Genomic DNA, 13,501 nt, shown 5'->3' with positions numbered 1-13,501 from the left:
TTCGTGGGTCGTCGAGGTCGAGTTGCCTGGCGACGGCGACGATTGTCAAGACGAGAGAGCGGTGGTTCGCGGCGCGCCTTTCTAGGGTTTCTGGTGATTCAGAGTCGGATGGAGATCTCGTTTGAACGACGATCTCTCCGGCGTGAAGACAGTGCGGCCGTGAAGTGATTTGGTGACGCGGAGGCTCTGCAGTATCGGAGATCCGGTGAAAAGTGGGTGTCGGTGGCTGGTGTCGGCGGTTGTGCGGTGAGGCGGAGATCAAGTCGAGGCGGACGACGCGTGGCGTGCAGACTCTCCAGATGTTTACACGTGTCCAGCCTGTCTCCTTGGTGCGTCTCTAGGGCGAACCGTCTGATTTCGTGGTTTGGGTCTGCTGGGCCGGTTTTCATTTTGGGCCTCGGCCTTTGTTGTAAGTTGCCCCTCATGCTAGTGGGCTTTTTGTTTGTGGGCTCCGGCCGTGGGCTTGGCCCGTTTAATCAATAAAAACAATTTGTGGAAAAAAAATAATGTCTGAATAAAAAAAAATAGAAACCAGATTCATTACAAAATAGCAAACAGAACAGGGCAACTATTATGATCCATAAGCTAAAAATGAACATAACCAATCTTCAAGGAATCGACATAATCTAATACCGACCGATTAAAATGAAGTCATCATCATCAAGCACCTGAACATCTCGCTCCCCTACAAAATGTTCTCTTCCAATCTCCTTCACAAGTTTAACAAACTCAACCCTTGTAGACATAGGCAACGGGACATAAGGTAGCCTAAAGACCGGCCTCGCAACTCCAAGCTGAGCCAAAGCTGTGTTTACACCAATAGGATTCGGTTCTTGGAACACCCAATCTATCAAAGGCAAAAGCTTTGCGTTCAACTCCGAGTTTCTACCTTCAAACATCAACTTCCTCATCAAACCTGGAACCAAGTTGCTAGTAACCGATATAACTCCAGTCCCCCCATGATCCCATCTAGAATCATGGCACTGATCATCGTTACCACTCCACACAACAACACCATTCTCAGTATACTCTTCAACTCGGTTATTACCCACGCATTCCTTAACACCAGCTAGATTCTCATTCCTAGAGAGCTTAAAGATAACCTGTGGAGGTATATCTTGACTAGTTCTCCCTGGGACATTGTATATAATCGTTGGTCCCATGTGAAGAACGGTTTGAAAGTGAGCAGTCATGCCTTCGATAGATGTTTTATATCGACGATCACACCATCAGCGCCTTTTTCTATCTGCGTGTTGACTAGGTTATCGTATGCTTCGAGGTCGAATCTTCCGTCGGGGAGATACGGTGTCTTGATGGCTGTGATCACTCTAAGTGACCTTATGTCTTCTGTGTTTGTCCTGTAACAAGAGAGAGAGAGAGAGAGTTGTGGCATCAACAAGAACAGTAAACCGGAACTGAGGCTAAACCGACCTGTTTTTATCCTCGAGACTTCGCATTGGGAGATGGAAGTTAGGTACTACAGCTGCTATTGGAGAGACCCATTTCACATTCTTTCTGCGTGATGTAAAGATAAAGCCAGAGCATGTTAACAATTCAGACAAAACAGCGCTTCCGGTAATAAAAAAAACTCAGCCAATCAGAGATCATCATAAGACTATAGTCTAACTAACAGATCCAATGCCTTGTAAAGATATAAAATGATAGAATTTTAACGAAACCAATAACACTTATCTCTACAATCATCTTTGGACAATAGAGAGGAAGTGAGTGTAACCTCTTATAGTCGTCGAATTGATGCGTACGAGGGAAATGGAGGGGAGAGTTCGTGGAGATCAAGCCGTAACCTTGCAAAGCTGCCATCTTTCAACGTAAAATCACCGCGAATTTTATGCTGACGTCAGATTCCGGCCGAAGAAGAAAGCGGCGGGAGAGGAGTGTATACTTTAGGTCTTTTACTATCGACGTCGTATTAGGAGCATTAACAAACCTCAAGCTTATCAACTGTTAATTTAAATTGGAAAAAAGTTTGACAGGTACGTGACGTTTATTATAATACGGTGAAAACGATCCGATATATCATAACGTGGCAGTAACTATACAAAGTTTATGTTAATACATGTCACATATACGATATAACAATATATATGGTGCCAACATCACAACAAATTGTAATTGATTTTAAGATGAGTTAATGAGGTTATTCTGTAATTAAAAAATCTAAGCCCGAAATAAGAAAGGAAAAATTCGACCTGACCTGACCCAACTCCGTAAAACCTACCCGACATAACCCTTCTTCCCCAAATTTGATTTCATTACAAACCCTAAATCGATTTTCAGAAAGAAAAACATAAAAAGAGAGATGAAATTGGGTGGAGGATTGAACAATAAGCTAAAGAGTAAGACAACTGAAGATAATGTGCTTTGTTAATGTGGGTTTTCGGCCAATGGTTTATCTTCACCAAGATCGTGTCACTGTTAGCAAAAAAAATTACATAAGAACATGGTGAAAGACATCGACTGATTCTCCAAGTAAACAAACAAGGATTAACAGTTTATTACATTTCTTCCATTAGCTCTTTCGGATTCGATTTCACCAAATTTGGATTGGGATTCGATTTCACCAAATTTGGATTCCGATTCCGATTTTACCAAACTTTCTTACAAACCTAGAAATCGACGACCTTTCTTTGTCTCTCAAGTCTCTCTCAATCTCTTTCTCTCTTTTCGAAACTTCTAAAAAAAAAATTGGAACGCTAAAACTAAAGAAATCGCGATTTAGGAAAGAACGGTCATGTCGGGTCCGATTAAAGGGATGGATCGGGTTAAATATTGTTAATCAGATTTAACTTTTTTAATATTATGGATTGACCCCAACAATTAAGATTAAAATCAATTAGATCAGATTATGATGTTAACATATTAACATAAACTTTGTTTAGCCATTGACACATTAGATGGTTTCTAACGTATTATAGTAAATGTCACGTAACTGCCAAACTTTTTTCCATTTAAATTACAGAAAGGTTAAATAAAACTAACAACGATGTTATATATATATGCAGAGACACAAATATGGGTTTCGTTTTACACAACCACACAACAAAAGAAACCTCTACAACATACAAAACAAAATATAGAATGCATAAATATACAATCTGATCCCCCAGTTATGATATACATAAGATGTGTGTGATAGCTGAGTTAGAAACTGGTTATAAAGACGAACCTTACCCCGTGTTTCTACAAAATCTCTCCATGTCTGAATCCATTGTCTTCTTCACAAGGAGAATCATACCATTTTGAGTTTTCTTGATAGAAGCTATCCACTTGTATACCAACTAAACCTACGTCTGATACTATACCTTCATCGTCTCTCATCGGTTTTGTTAGTTTCGAATCTTCACAGTTCAGAATGCTCTTCTCATCAAAGTCATTGCACTTTAACCATTTCTCAGGCTTACATGATGTCTCAGACAAGATATCCTTTGGGCTTGTACACCCAGATGGTGGCCTTATCTGTTCCCAAGGAACAACATCATCAAGGCTCCTCCCGAAACTGTCTTCATCATCTTCAATAAGCTCTGTATCCTTCCCATCTCCATACATTTCATGGTGATGATGATGGTCACTCCAATGAGCTAAATCGTTATCTCCAACAAGCATTTCCTTGTCGGAAAGCAAGCCCGTTGTTCCCTTAACACCCTCTTCATCGATGTTCCTGATCTTGTTGAGCATCTCAAACAACTCTCTGGACACTGAACCCAACATCTCTTCCGGAATCTTCCCAATCTTCCCTTCTAGCGTACCAAGCTCACTCCTCAGCTCATGCACCTGATGCAACACACTCAAACGCATATCTCCACCATCATCCTTCCCAATCTCTTCACTTCCCAACTCTTCCCTCACACCATAAACCACATCATGCTCCATCAAAAAACCCTTATGACCAACAAGCCGATGCATGATCCTCGCGTTCCCATCCATCGCCCCAGGCTCATGCCCCGAATGAACAGCGTACATCTTAAAAACAGCTGTCCCTTCCTCCTCATAAACAAAAGTCTTATCCTTTTCATTATAATTAGCAATGGGGACAATAGCTCTAATCCTAAACCCACAACCACACCTCTTAGACTGATAAGGCTCCCTCTTCAAAACCCTGGACTTCTTCGACGCAGGCTCACCAGCTCTATGACAAGCGTAATCCTTCACCTCGGCCATAAACGGCTTGTACCTAATATACTTCTGCCTAATACACAGCACAACCTTATGCTTAGCAGCTAACTCCTGCAACCTATCAGCAACATCCTTCGCAGGGACATCGAAAGACTCAGTATACTCAAAACGCCGCCGTTTATTCCTCGAACCGGACCCAGTAACCGCATTACAAACACCACACGCCGCTACACAGACCCTAATAAAACTCTCTGGGATACCATACAACTTAGCACCAACGGTCCACACTTGTTTAATCCTATCGATAGTCTCTCTAACCCCCAAGTGTTTCAAGTCGCCGTCACCGTGGAACCCCATGACTATGTCCTGCCACTGGCTAACGTGCGACACGAACTGCCTGGTGTTGTTTTTAAAGCAGAGGAACTCGTTTCCCGAGGCGGGGTCGAGGCGAGCGGTGAGCTTGTCCTGGATGCGTTTCCACGCGGTGACGTAGGCGGTGTCCTCGTTGCGGTCTTTCCAGACGGAGCGCCAGGACTTGAGGACGGAGCGAGGGGTGGCGACGCGGATCTCGGCGGGGGAGGCGAGGCGGCCTTCGCGGAGGCAGAGGATCATGAGGGAGTGGGAATCGGAGTTGAAGGTGTAGAATTGGGAGGAGATGTGGGGCTCTGGGTTGATGTAGTCCCAGTCTCGGGGCTCTTGGGTTGAGATTGAGATTCTAGGGTTTGGGATTTTGGGGGTTTCGGGGGTGGGGTGGGATAAGGAGTCCTGTTCGTCGGAGGAGTGGGATGGGGAGTCTAGGGAGGGGGAGGAGCGGAAGAGGACGAACTCCGGGAGAGAGAAGGTTGGATCTTCCTCGGGGTTGTGGCTGTGGTGGTGGATGGAAGGGTGTGGTGGTTGAGAGAGTAGGTTTGTTGGGTCGAGATCGTGGTGGTGGAACAGATCTTCTTCGGTTTTGTGTGGATTCATCGGGATGATGGAGGAGGATGAAGAAGAAGACGACGACGATGAAGAAGGATTCTTCTTCTGTTTTTTTTTTTTTTATTAATTTGTTTTTGGATTATTTTCTCATTTTAAAGAAGTTCAGTTTCGTTCCGACAATACAGATAAGTCCGAGGGGGCAGTGATTTTAAAATTATTTTAATATATCGTCTTCTTCATCTTTGTTTTAACCAATCATATTTCAGAAAAATGGAAGGCTTTGTTGCTCCGTTACGAAATCGTGTCCGTTAAAATAAAGATGGTTTTTATGCAACGGTTCAGATACTGCCACGTTGACAAAAAACGTAACGCACCCTCGTCCTCCCGCTCCCTCTTCAAAATTTTGATTTTGCATCAGTTTTGTTTCACGAGTTTATCATTTTTTTTTCCTGATCGTTGACACTTGACACAGGTAGGTTCTGTTTCATGCTTTTATCTTCTGTAGATGGTATAAGGATCTTGAACTTTAACATGTCTACAGGTTTCTATCACCACCATGATTCGAAACTCAACAGAAACTACATGTGGATTATTATAGTATGTTGTATTAAGGATAAATGTCCCACATCGGATATTGGAAGGGATCCTAAGCAATATATAAGATAGATGGGTCACTCCACTTAGCACCAATTGGTTTTAGGTTGGAAGCCCATCTAGCTTAACATGTTGATAACTTTTCATCCTCTTGTGAGCTATGGAACATAGCGATAAGATGTTCCTTTCTTGTCGAGTAACAGCAGAGTGGGAGAACGTTTTAACATAATGACAATTTGGTCCGGATATTCCAACCGTGTAAGCTGCTTAAAAGTACACAGATTGAGTGGGACATGTCCAAATAATCAGAGTTAAACCTAAACACAGCAAAAGCAAAACCAATCCTCAGCTACAACAAGTACTACAACCGTTTTGGTGGATCAGAAACATTTTCTGTGAACCACCGATGGTCCAGTCTCGTCATAGTCAGCTTTAGTAACATGCTGGTTCTGTGGAAACACCACTTTAGCTAGTATCGCTCCTCCTACCCAAGCCGAGTACAGTCCCACATCCTCCTGCATATACTCCGGCGGTTTCACCAGCGTTGGCCTAATAGCAGATGAGCACAAGCTTGCTTCTTTCTGAAACCTGGTTTCGAATCCTAACAATGGAGAGAGTACAACACAACCCTTTAAGTACTCCAACCCCAAAACAGCATTACTAACTTAACATTATTACCTGTCATGGAGGTTGTACCGCCGCAAAGTACAGTGTTCTCCAAGAGCTGCCTATGGTTCTCAGATGACACTGTGGAGATAATCCGGACAAGCTGTTCAACTATTCCATGCTCCTCTAGTCCTAATATTGATGGCTGAAACAAAGCTTCACCAACAGAGTATCTCTCTCTCCCAATGCTTATCACCTAGAACACAAACATTCTGTTATTTTGTGTATAAGGCAACATAAGCTGTAGTGTACTAGACACACAAACCTGTCCATCGGGAAGCGTGTGCTGCTCAATTTCACAGTTTTGGGTTTTCTCGTAAGCAATCTCATCCTCGGCACAGTTTGCATACTGTTCCTTGAGATTTTCAACATCAGACATGCTGAGACTCATCGAAGGATTGGATTTTCCAAGCTCTTGGGCCAAGAGTTTTGTAAGTTCGGTTCCACCTAGCTCAAACCGTTTCGAGGCAATGTGCTGCACAGCTCCTTCAAGAACTGGGGCAATATCTGAGTACACCCAAAAAGAGTGAAAAACAACTGAGAGATCAATCACAATAAGATAACAAGATCCGAATCATAACCACTACATAGACAAGGAACCAAAAATCTACTACAAGTTACAAGAACAAAAACATTTACTTAAAAACTAAAGGTTTGTAAAGCCAAAAGACACAACGAGTAAGACCAGATTATAACATAGGCAAACCAAGTTACTACTTTACCTATCTTCCCATGGCCAATATCAAGAGTGCAACCGGAGATCCTTCCAACAGCATAAAGAGACAACACTGCTTGCTCTGACGCATAGAATCCAGACACATTGAATGTTTCAAACATCAACTGCACCAGTTGCTCCCTAATAGCCTGCCCCACCAAAACAATCATTTTTTACATAAACAAATCAAACTCCATTTACTACAAGAAACAAAAAATGCAACTTGTAAAGTTCTAATCTTCACTTTATTTAACTTCATTTACTTTAACATCAAAATGGGTCAAAACCCAAAAGAAACTTGTAAAGTTGTAATCTTTTCAATTAAGAACAAACCTTAGGAGTAGAGAGTGGATCAGTGAAGAGTATATTGCCTTCGCTGCCCTCCTCCCATCCAAGCCCAGTGTACACAACGTACCTCAACAGATCCTCCATAGCATCCCAGTCTCTAACGAACCCTCTTTCGATAGGGTCAAGAGTGACATCTTCAGAAACAGTGGATGGCCCATCATCATCAACCATTCGTTTCATCTGAGATGGGATTATCATTGCAGGAGACTGATCAGGAACCGCTGCTCCCGCTTTCAGGAGCTTAGAGCCAGCGTCTACGACAAGTGCTTCCATTGCCAGTAGCACCAAGTAAAAGGAAGCAAAGAAGAGAGATTGAGCAGACGAAACCGACGAGTGAGAGAGACAGAGAAGAGAGTGTCGAAGATCAAAACGACGTCGTTACGTGTTCTTTCTTTTGTCATCAGCCATCTAAGCCCATTAAACTCCCATAATCATGTTTATAGCCCAGCTTAGTGTTTTTCTGTTAATCAAAAAGCCCATATGAGGCCCATTATAAAGCCCATCATTAGTCTTCGTCTCTTTCGTGTTCACAAAGCCAGAAGACGGAGAAAAGAACTCTAATTCTCCACTCTCTGTTCCCCAATTCGTTAACAAAGAATCCCTCTTTCCTTAGCTCAATGACGAAGCAGCACGCGAACTGGTCTCCTTACGATAACAATGGAGGGTACGGATCCTGTTGTGACCCCTTTGAGCGATTGATTACTGATTTTGTATTGATCGGTTTTGTTTTGCAGAACATGTGTGGCCATCGCTGGATCCGATTACTGCGTCATCGCCGCCGATACTCGGATGTCTACCGGTTACAGTATTCTAAGCCGCGATTACTCGAAGATCCATAAACTGTAAGTACTTGAAGAACAAAAAATTGATGATTTAAAATTGGTGATTTTTGTTAATTGAGTAAACAAAAATTGTTGTCTTTTAATGTCTACAGAGCAGACAAGGCTGTGCTCTCTTCCTCAGGGTTTCAAGCTGATGTGAAAGCACTTCAGAAAGTTCTCAAGTCAAGGCACTTGGTGAGTGAGCTTCCCCTTTGCGTTTTCTTTGTAAAGATGATGACTTTTGCTTAATAAAGTGTGTTTGGTGTTCTTCAATAGGTTTATCAGCATCAGCATAACAAGCAGATGAGTTGTCCTGCAATGGCTCAGCTTCTCTCCAACACGCTTTACTTCAAGCGGTTTTTTCCTTACTATGCCTTTAACGTTCTCGGTGGGCTTGATGAGGAAGGTACGAAAGCCTTCTCTTTTCTTTTTGGGTTTTTGCTATTATGATTGAGTATAGGAGTTGTTAAGTTGTGTCTTTCTTCTTCTGTCAAAATATTCAGGAAAAGGCTGTGTCTTTACGTATGACGCGGTGGGATCATATGAGAAGGTTGGTTACAGTGCTCAAGGCTCTGGTTCCACTCTCATTATGCCCTTCCTTGACAATCAGCTCAAGAGTCCTAGCCCGCTTTTGCTTCCTGCCCAGGTTTGTTTGTCTGTGCTTGGCCTTTAATCAGTTTAAGCACATAATGAATCATGATCTTCTGCCTATGTAGGATGCTATCACACCCCTTTCTGAACCTGAAGCAGTTGACTTGGTTAAGACTGTTTTTGCTTCTGCGACTGAGAGGGATATCTACACTGTAAGTCTTCCCCAGTTGTGTCTGACTAATGGCTCGTCTATAGCTGACTAATGCTTTGTTGGATTGTTTTGTTTGTAATAGGGAGACAAGCTTGAGATCATGATTCTCAAGGCGGATGGCATCAGGACCGAAGTCATGGAATTGAGGAAAGACTAAGCGAGTGTTGGGAAACACACCTTTCTATTTTTCTCATGGCTCCCTCTGTTATCTTGAACTGCTGTGTTTGAAGTTTACTTGTGTTGTTAACAGATTCTCCTTTTATTTATGACAAAAGGTTATTTTGGAAGAGTTTCTAGTAACATTGAGTCTTGACAAAATCTTTAATTGAATAACAACAGTATAATCACAATCAGAAGCTGTTCTCTGACTCCCATCCCTTCTTCTCCAGCTCCTGTCGCAATGCCTACATAGAAGAATGGAGGCTTATTAAACATCAGCCAGTAGCAGTAACAGAGACCATTTCACTGTCTAAGTTTCTTACCTTAATTCGCTTTCTGTTCACATCAAAGTCGAAGTTCCCTTTACGTGATGCAGACCGATACTCCACCGTCGACTTCTTCCCAGGAGAGAACAAAAACTCAACATCATCTACTAACTGTCAAACACCAAAACGTTTAGATATAATCGTTTTTAAGGAGACAACAATAGAAAAGCTTTGCCTTTACTTACACCCTAAGATAGGACTTTCATACTCCACATGAACATAGTCATCCTTCTTCTCCACAATCCTAGGAGTAAACTTGTCCGGCTTCGTCGACTTAATCTACAACAACAATAATAAACAAAACCCATCTCTAGATACCACTCATTCATCTAAACAAACGTCAAACTTGTTCAAGGCTCTCTTACCACATTGACAAGCTCTTTCATTGCAACTTCTCTGCTCACAGGCGTCTTCCTTCCACCATTATAGTTCCTTGCCCACCAATGGAAAAAAAAGTGTGATAATTCAAATCTTTCAAAACAATATAAAGCTCATGATATTGCTAGTTACCATGGTGGAGCATAGTGGACTCGATCGCTGACACTCTCAGAAGTGGATATACAGTTGTTTGTAGCAGGACATAGAGCTAATCTCTCGTTCTTCTGTACTCCAAGATACTCTGGTTTCTTCCCACTGAAAACCAAACCACAAAAGATGTTATCATTACCACCACACCTCAGTTATAGACATCTGTCGGAAGAAAACGTATACCTGAGCTGGAAAATGGCTCCGATCATAGCTAGTTCACTGCTCCTAAGAATCATCTCTCTTCCAATTCCAAATAATATTTCAAGTCAGATACTTGGTTTAAGTGATAAACAGAAGTTGCAGGAGGAGACAGTACCTTCGAGCAATTAACTTGGGATGCTTCTCATCTGAAGCCTCTGGAATCGAAGCGGTTATACGAAGACGACCATGGGAGGGAAGCTTTAACCGGTGTTTATGGAGGTATAAGCAAGTGGTCGGTGACACCATGGAAGCCATCTTTTCAGAAGCTCCGTGTCCTCTCTTCTTCACAAATGGGAACTCGAAGAAGACGAGAAGCAAACATGTTTCGACGCTTCGCGGGCTTATTATTGTGGGATTAATGGGCCAGTAGGGTCATCTCTAAAGCCCAAATATATCTACTACACAATTTGCTTCACTAAATAGACTGAGAGAGGCTATTTATCAGACTAATTAGTATCAGTGCGACTTCACAAAAATAAACGTAGGAGCAATGGACATGAGTTATGGGATTTGGAATTTTGAATCGTTTTCAATAAATTAGCTTATGTAAAATTTGTTATTACAGTTTTGTAATGACTTTGTAATTTTGGTTTGAAAAATATATAGACTGAGAGAGGCTACCAATAAGTTAACATGCTTCGATGCTTAATGGTCTTAGTATTCTTGGCCCAATAGTCCAGTAGTATTGATCACTCTCTAAAGCCAGCAGTTAAAAACATATATCATGAGATAGAAGAAGTTACAAAACAAGAAGCCCGTCTAGCTCAGTTGGTAGAGCGCAAGGCTCTTAACCTTGTGGTCGTGGGTTCGAGCCCCACGGTGGGCGATTCTTTTGATTATTTCCTTTTTAACTTTTTTTAAACTCTCTTTTCGGAAAATATCGTTTTTGACTTTTTCTTTGTCGGGACAAATTAGCAATTTAAGTATTTAACGAAATGAAACAAAAAAACAAATTATAATTACATTTGTGGGATCGTGAAAGACTGATTGACTCATGAAAGTCATTAAAATCACAAATCTTTATTTCCGTCTGAAATTTTCTTGTTAGCTCCAAAAAACAGAGAAAAAGTCTCATTCTTTAAGCTCCTTTCCTCCTCCTCCTCCTCCTCGTTCCTCATGGGGTCTGCAGCATCTATGGAATGACCCCTTTTTGAATCTCTCTAAACTCCTCTTTTCAAATTCTGTAAATCGAATCTTTGAAGGTTTGACTACTATGCACAGATCTGGTACTGCAATGGCGTGGAACGTGTTCAAGTTCTGTACGGCCTTACGAGGTCTCGGATCCATCATGATCCTACTAGTTCTCGGTGTTGTCGGTGTTACCTATTACGCCGTCGTTTTGACTAATTATGGACCTGCTCTCTCTCAAGGAGGCGTTGATTCCTTTGCTGCTCTCACCATCCTTGTCCTCTTCCATTTTCTCGTAAGTACAAAAGCTCAAATCTTTCGATATGGGTTTCTCTCTGGATCGTAGATTCTTGTTTGAAAAAGCTTACTTGATTGGTAAAGCTTCGTGCTTTGAGTCAATTTAGTCAACAAAGGTTGTTTCTTTAGATGTGAACTAGTTTAGTATTGTTGTTGTTTGCAGCTGGCGATGCTTTTGTGGAGCTACTTCTCTGTTGTTTTCACTGATCCTGGTGCTGTCCCTGCTAACTGGAGACCAGCTGCTGATGAAGAGAGAGGTGAATCTGATCCGTTAACTAGTCTGCAGTTTGTCGGTTTACAGACAGATTCTTCAAATCCTAGAGTTAGGTTCTGTAGGAAGTGCAATCAGCCAAAACCTCCACGTTGCCATCATTGTTCTGTTTGTAAGTCTCCCCTCAGATTCTCTCTTCTTTACCATATATATTCTCACTCTTTCATAAAAATGTAGTATGTTTTAGAAGAATAAAATTTGTATCAAAAAGATACATTTTTGTATTTTTAATGCATTTTATCAACTAATTATGATTAATTGTAAATTTCAAAAACATTAATTGCATTTTTGAATTTTTATTGGTTTGTAGGAAATAGATAATCACAAAAAAAACTATGTATTTATAATTAATTTTTTTTTTTAAATATGTACTATTTTGAAACATAAGGAGTATATAGTCTTTGATTGTGTTACATGTCTGATGTATAGGTGGTCGGTGTGTGTTGAAGATGGATCACCATTGTGTTTGGGTTGTTAACTGTGTAGGAGCATTGAATTATAAGTACTTCCTTCTTTTCTTGGTAAGTTTTTTTTTTTTTGTTTCTTGTCTCAATACTATTTATAGAATCTTCAGTTTGTAAAAACTTTTTGTGTGTGTTTGAAATGCAGTTCTACACATTTTTAGAGACGACTCTTGTGACTTTGGTTCTGATGCCACACTTCATAGCCTTCTTTAGTGACGAGGAGATACCTGGAACGCCAGGCACTCTTGCTACTACTTTCCTTGCATTTGGTAAATGTTCAAACTTTCCTTAATGCTTGGATGGTATTTGGTTTCATCTGTCCTTGTCTTGTATCATGAACAACAGTTTTGAACTTGGCATTTGCTTTGAGCGTGATGGGTTTCTTGATCATGCACATGTCTTTGGTTGCTGGCAACACCACAACTATAGAGGTAACTCCTTTTCTTTTAAGTGCAAGATGAATCATCGGTTATTAAACTTTCTTGGTGTTGAATTGTGAGCAGGCATATGAGAAGAAAACCAGTGCAAGATGGCGGTATGACCTCGGTAGAAAGAAAAAACTTTGAACAGGTTATTATCTTCTTACATTCGAATATATAGCTGTCAGTTAGTTCTAAGTTCTTTTCTTTTCTCCCTCCATATTAATAGGTATTTGGAATGGATAAGAGATACTGGTTCATCCCAGGATACACTGAGGAAGATCTAAGGAGAATGCCTGAGCTGCATGGACTTGAATACCCTTCCAAGCCTGACTTTGATTCCCAGTAATGCTGAAGAAGATGGCTTTGATCATCATCATCATGTAAAACAACAATACGTAGAAGACAGAGAGACCTCTACTAACTTGAAGAATGATGCTTTCACTTGCCGGCAGTGTAGTGTCTTCATATAAAGGCAAAAAAATTCATTAGAATATGGGTTTTGTAATGGAGGAGGATTATAACTTAGCTTTGTTTGTCACACATATGTTCATCTTATTCAATACTAGTTCATAACTTCATATACATATGTTCATCTTCAAAACATAGCTTCTCTTTTAAATTTCTTGTTTCCCAATGTTGACTTTTGATTAAAAAAATCTATTTATATTAGTTACAATAATTATTAGACTTGCTTTCCACAAATTTTT

At 41.0% G+C, this 13,501-nt stretch overlaps 4 protein-coding genes, 1 non-coding gene and 2 pseudogenes across 5 annotated transcripts; 3 read left to right on the top strand and 4 right to left on the bottom strand.

Annotated features, from left to right (window-relative positions):
• Nucleotides 1–501: 501 nt before the first annotated feature.
• LOC106412408 lies at nucleotides 502–1,971 on the bottom strand (annotated as a pseudogene).
• Nucleotides 1,972–2,985: 1,014 nt separating this feature from the next.
• LOC106415939 lies at nucleotides 2,986–5,240 on the bottom strand. The gene has a single exon (XM_013856748.3). It carries the CDS (start codon nucleotides 5,098–5,100, stop codon nucleotides 3,202–3,204), a length of 1,899 nt encoding a protein of 632 aa, XP_013712202.2. The 5' UTR covers nucleotides 5,101–5,240; the 3' UTR covers nucleotides 2,986–3,201.
• Nucleotides 5,241–5,814: 574 nt separating this feature from the next.
• On the bottom strand, nucleotides 5,815–7,737 carry LOC106413956 (actin-related protein 7-like). The gene is made up of 5 exons (XM_048741341.1): nucleotides 7,361–7,737; nucleotides 7,035–7,176; nucleotides 6,578–6,819; nucleotides 6,325–6,508; nucleotides 5,815–6,247 (listed from the first exon to the last, which is right to left on the bottom strand). The coding sequence occupies exons 1-5, from the start codon at nucleotides 7,646–7,648 to the stop codon at nucleotides 6,027–6,029; spliced, it is 1,077 nt and encodes a 358-aa protein (XP_048597298.1). The 5' UTR covers nucleotides 7,649–7,737; the 3' UTR covers nucleotides 5,815–6,026.
• A 167-nt stretch (nucleotides 7,738–7,904) lies between these two features.
• On the top strand, nucleotides 7,905–9,287 carry LOC106415919 (proteasome subunit beta type-1). Its single transcript, XM_013856731.3, has 7 exons — nucleotides 7,905–8,039; nucleotides 8,110–8,217; nucleotides 8,310–8,391; nucleotides 8,473–8,602; nucleotides 8,700–8,842; nucleotides 8,913–8,999; nucleotides 9,081–9,287. Exons 1-7 carry the CDS (start codon nucleotides 7,993–7,995, stop codon nucleotides 9,153–9,155), a joined length of 672 nt encoding a protein of 223 aa, XP_013712185.1. The 5' UTR covers nucleotides 7,905–7,992; the 3' UTR covers nucleotides 9,156–9,287.
• Nucleotides 9,237–10,540, bottom strand: LOC106415920. The gene is made up of 7 exons (XM_048741342.1): nucleotides 10,328–10,540; nucleotides 10,195–10,251; nucleotides 9,994–10,116; nucleotides 9,849–9,915; nucleotides 9,669–9,762; nucleotides 9,481–9,590; nucleotides 9,237–9,402 (listed from the first exon to the last, which is right to left on the bottom strand). The coding sequence occupies exons 1-7, from the start codon at nucleotides 10,465–10,467 to the stop codon at nucleotides 9,349–9,351; spliced, it is 645 nt and encodes a 214-aa protein (XP_048597299.1). The 5' UTR covers nucleotides 10,468–10,540; the 3' UTR covers nucleotides 9,237–9,348.
• Nucleotides 10,541–10,965: 425 nt separating this feature from the next.
• Nucleotides 10,966–11,038, top strand: TRNAK-CUU. Its single transcript has one exon. It is a non-coding gene; the product is annotated as a tRNA-Lys (tRNA).
• Nucleotides 11,039–11,195: 157 nt separating this feature from the next.
• LOC106411748 lies at nucleotides 11,196–13,397 on the top strand (annotated as a pseudogene).
• Nucleotides 13,398–13,501: the final 104 nt, after the last annotated feature.

Source organism: Brassica napus, chromosome A9 (genome assembly GCF_020379485.1).
Source record: "Brassica napus cultivar Da-Ae chromosome A9, Da-Ae, whole genome shotgun sequence".
Classification (NCBI taxonomy): Eukaryota; Viridiplantae; Streptophyta; class Magnoliopsida; order Brassicales; family Brassicaceae; genus Brassica; species Brassica napus.
The sequence above is the reverse complement of the archived record's forward strand: the minus strand, read 5'-3'. Positions and strand labels throughout refer to the sequence as shown.

Excerpts from the sequence above, each read along its gene's own strand:
- LOC106415939 (XM_013856748.3), bottom strand. The coding sequence starts at position 5,100 with ATGAATCCACACAAAACCGAAGAAGATCTGTTCCACCACCACGATCTC.
- LOC106413956 (XM_048741341.1), bottom strand. The coding sequence starts at position 7,648 with ATGGAAGCACTTGTCGTAGACGCTGGCTCTAAGCTCCTGAAAGCGGGA. Across the intron at positions 7,177-7,360 it reads ATCCACTCTCTACTCCTAAG|GCTATTAGGGAGCAACTGGT; the intron begins GTTTGTTCTTAA and ends TTGGTGGGGCAG. Across the intron at positions 6,509-6,577 it reads ACACGCTTCCCGATGGACAG|GTGATAAGCATTGGGAGAGA; the intron begins GTTTGTGTGTCT and ends TTTGTGTTCTAG.
- LOC106415919 (XM_013856731.3), top strand. The coding sequence starts at position 7,993 with ATGACGAAGCAGCACGCGAACTGGTCTCCTTACGATAACAATGGAGG. Across the intron at positions 8,218-8,309 it reads TACTCGAAGATCCATAAACT|AGCAGACAAGGCTGTGCTCT; the intron begins GTAAGTACTTGA and ends TAATGTCTACAG. Across the intron at positions 8,392-8,472 it reads TTCTCAAGTCAAGGCACTTG|GTTTATCAGCATCAGCATAA; the intron begins GTGAGTGAGCTT and ends GTTCTTCAATAG.
- LOC106415920 (XM_048741342.1), bottom strand. The coding sequence starts at position 10,467 with ATGGCTTCCATGGTGTCACCGACCACTTGCTTATACCTCCATAAACAC. Across the intron at positions 10,117-10,194 it reads GGAGCCATTTTCCAGCTCAG|TGGGAAGAAACCAGAGTATC; the intron begins GTATACGTTTTC and ends TTTGGTTTTCAG. Across the intron at positions 9,591-9,668 it reads TGAAAGTCCTATCTTAGGGT|TAGATGATGTTGAGTTTTTG; the intron begins GTAAGTAAAGGC and ends TTTGACAGTTAG.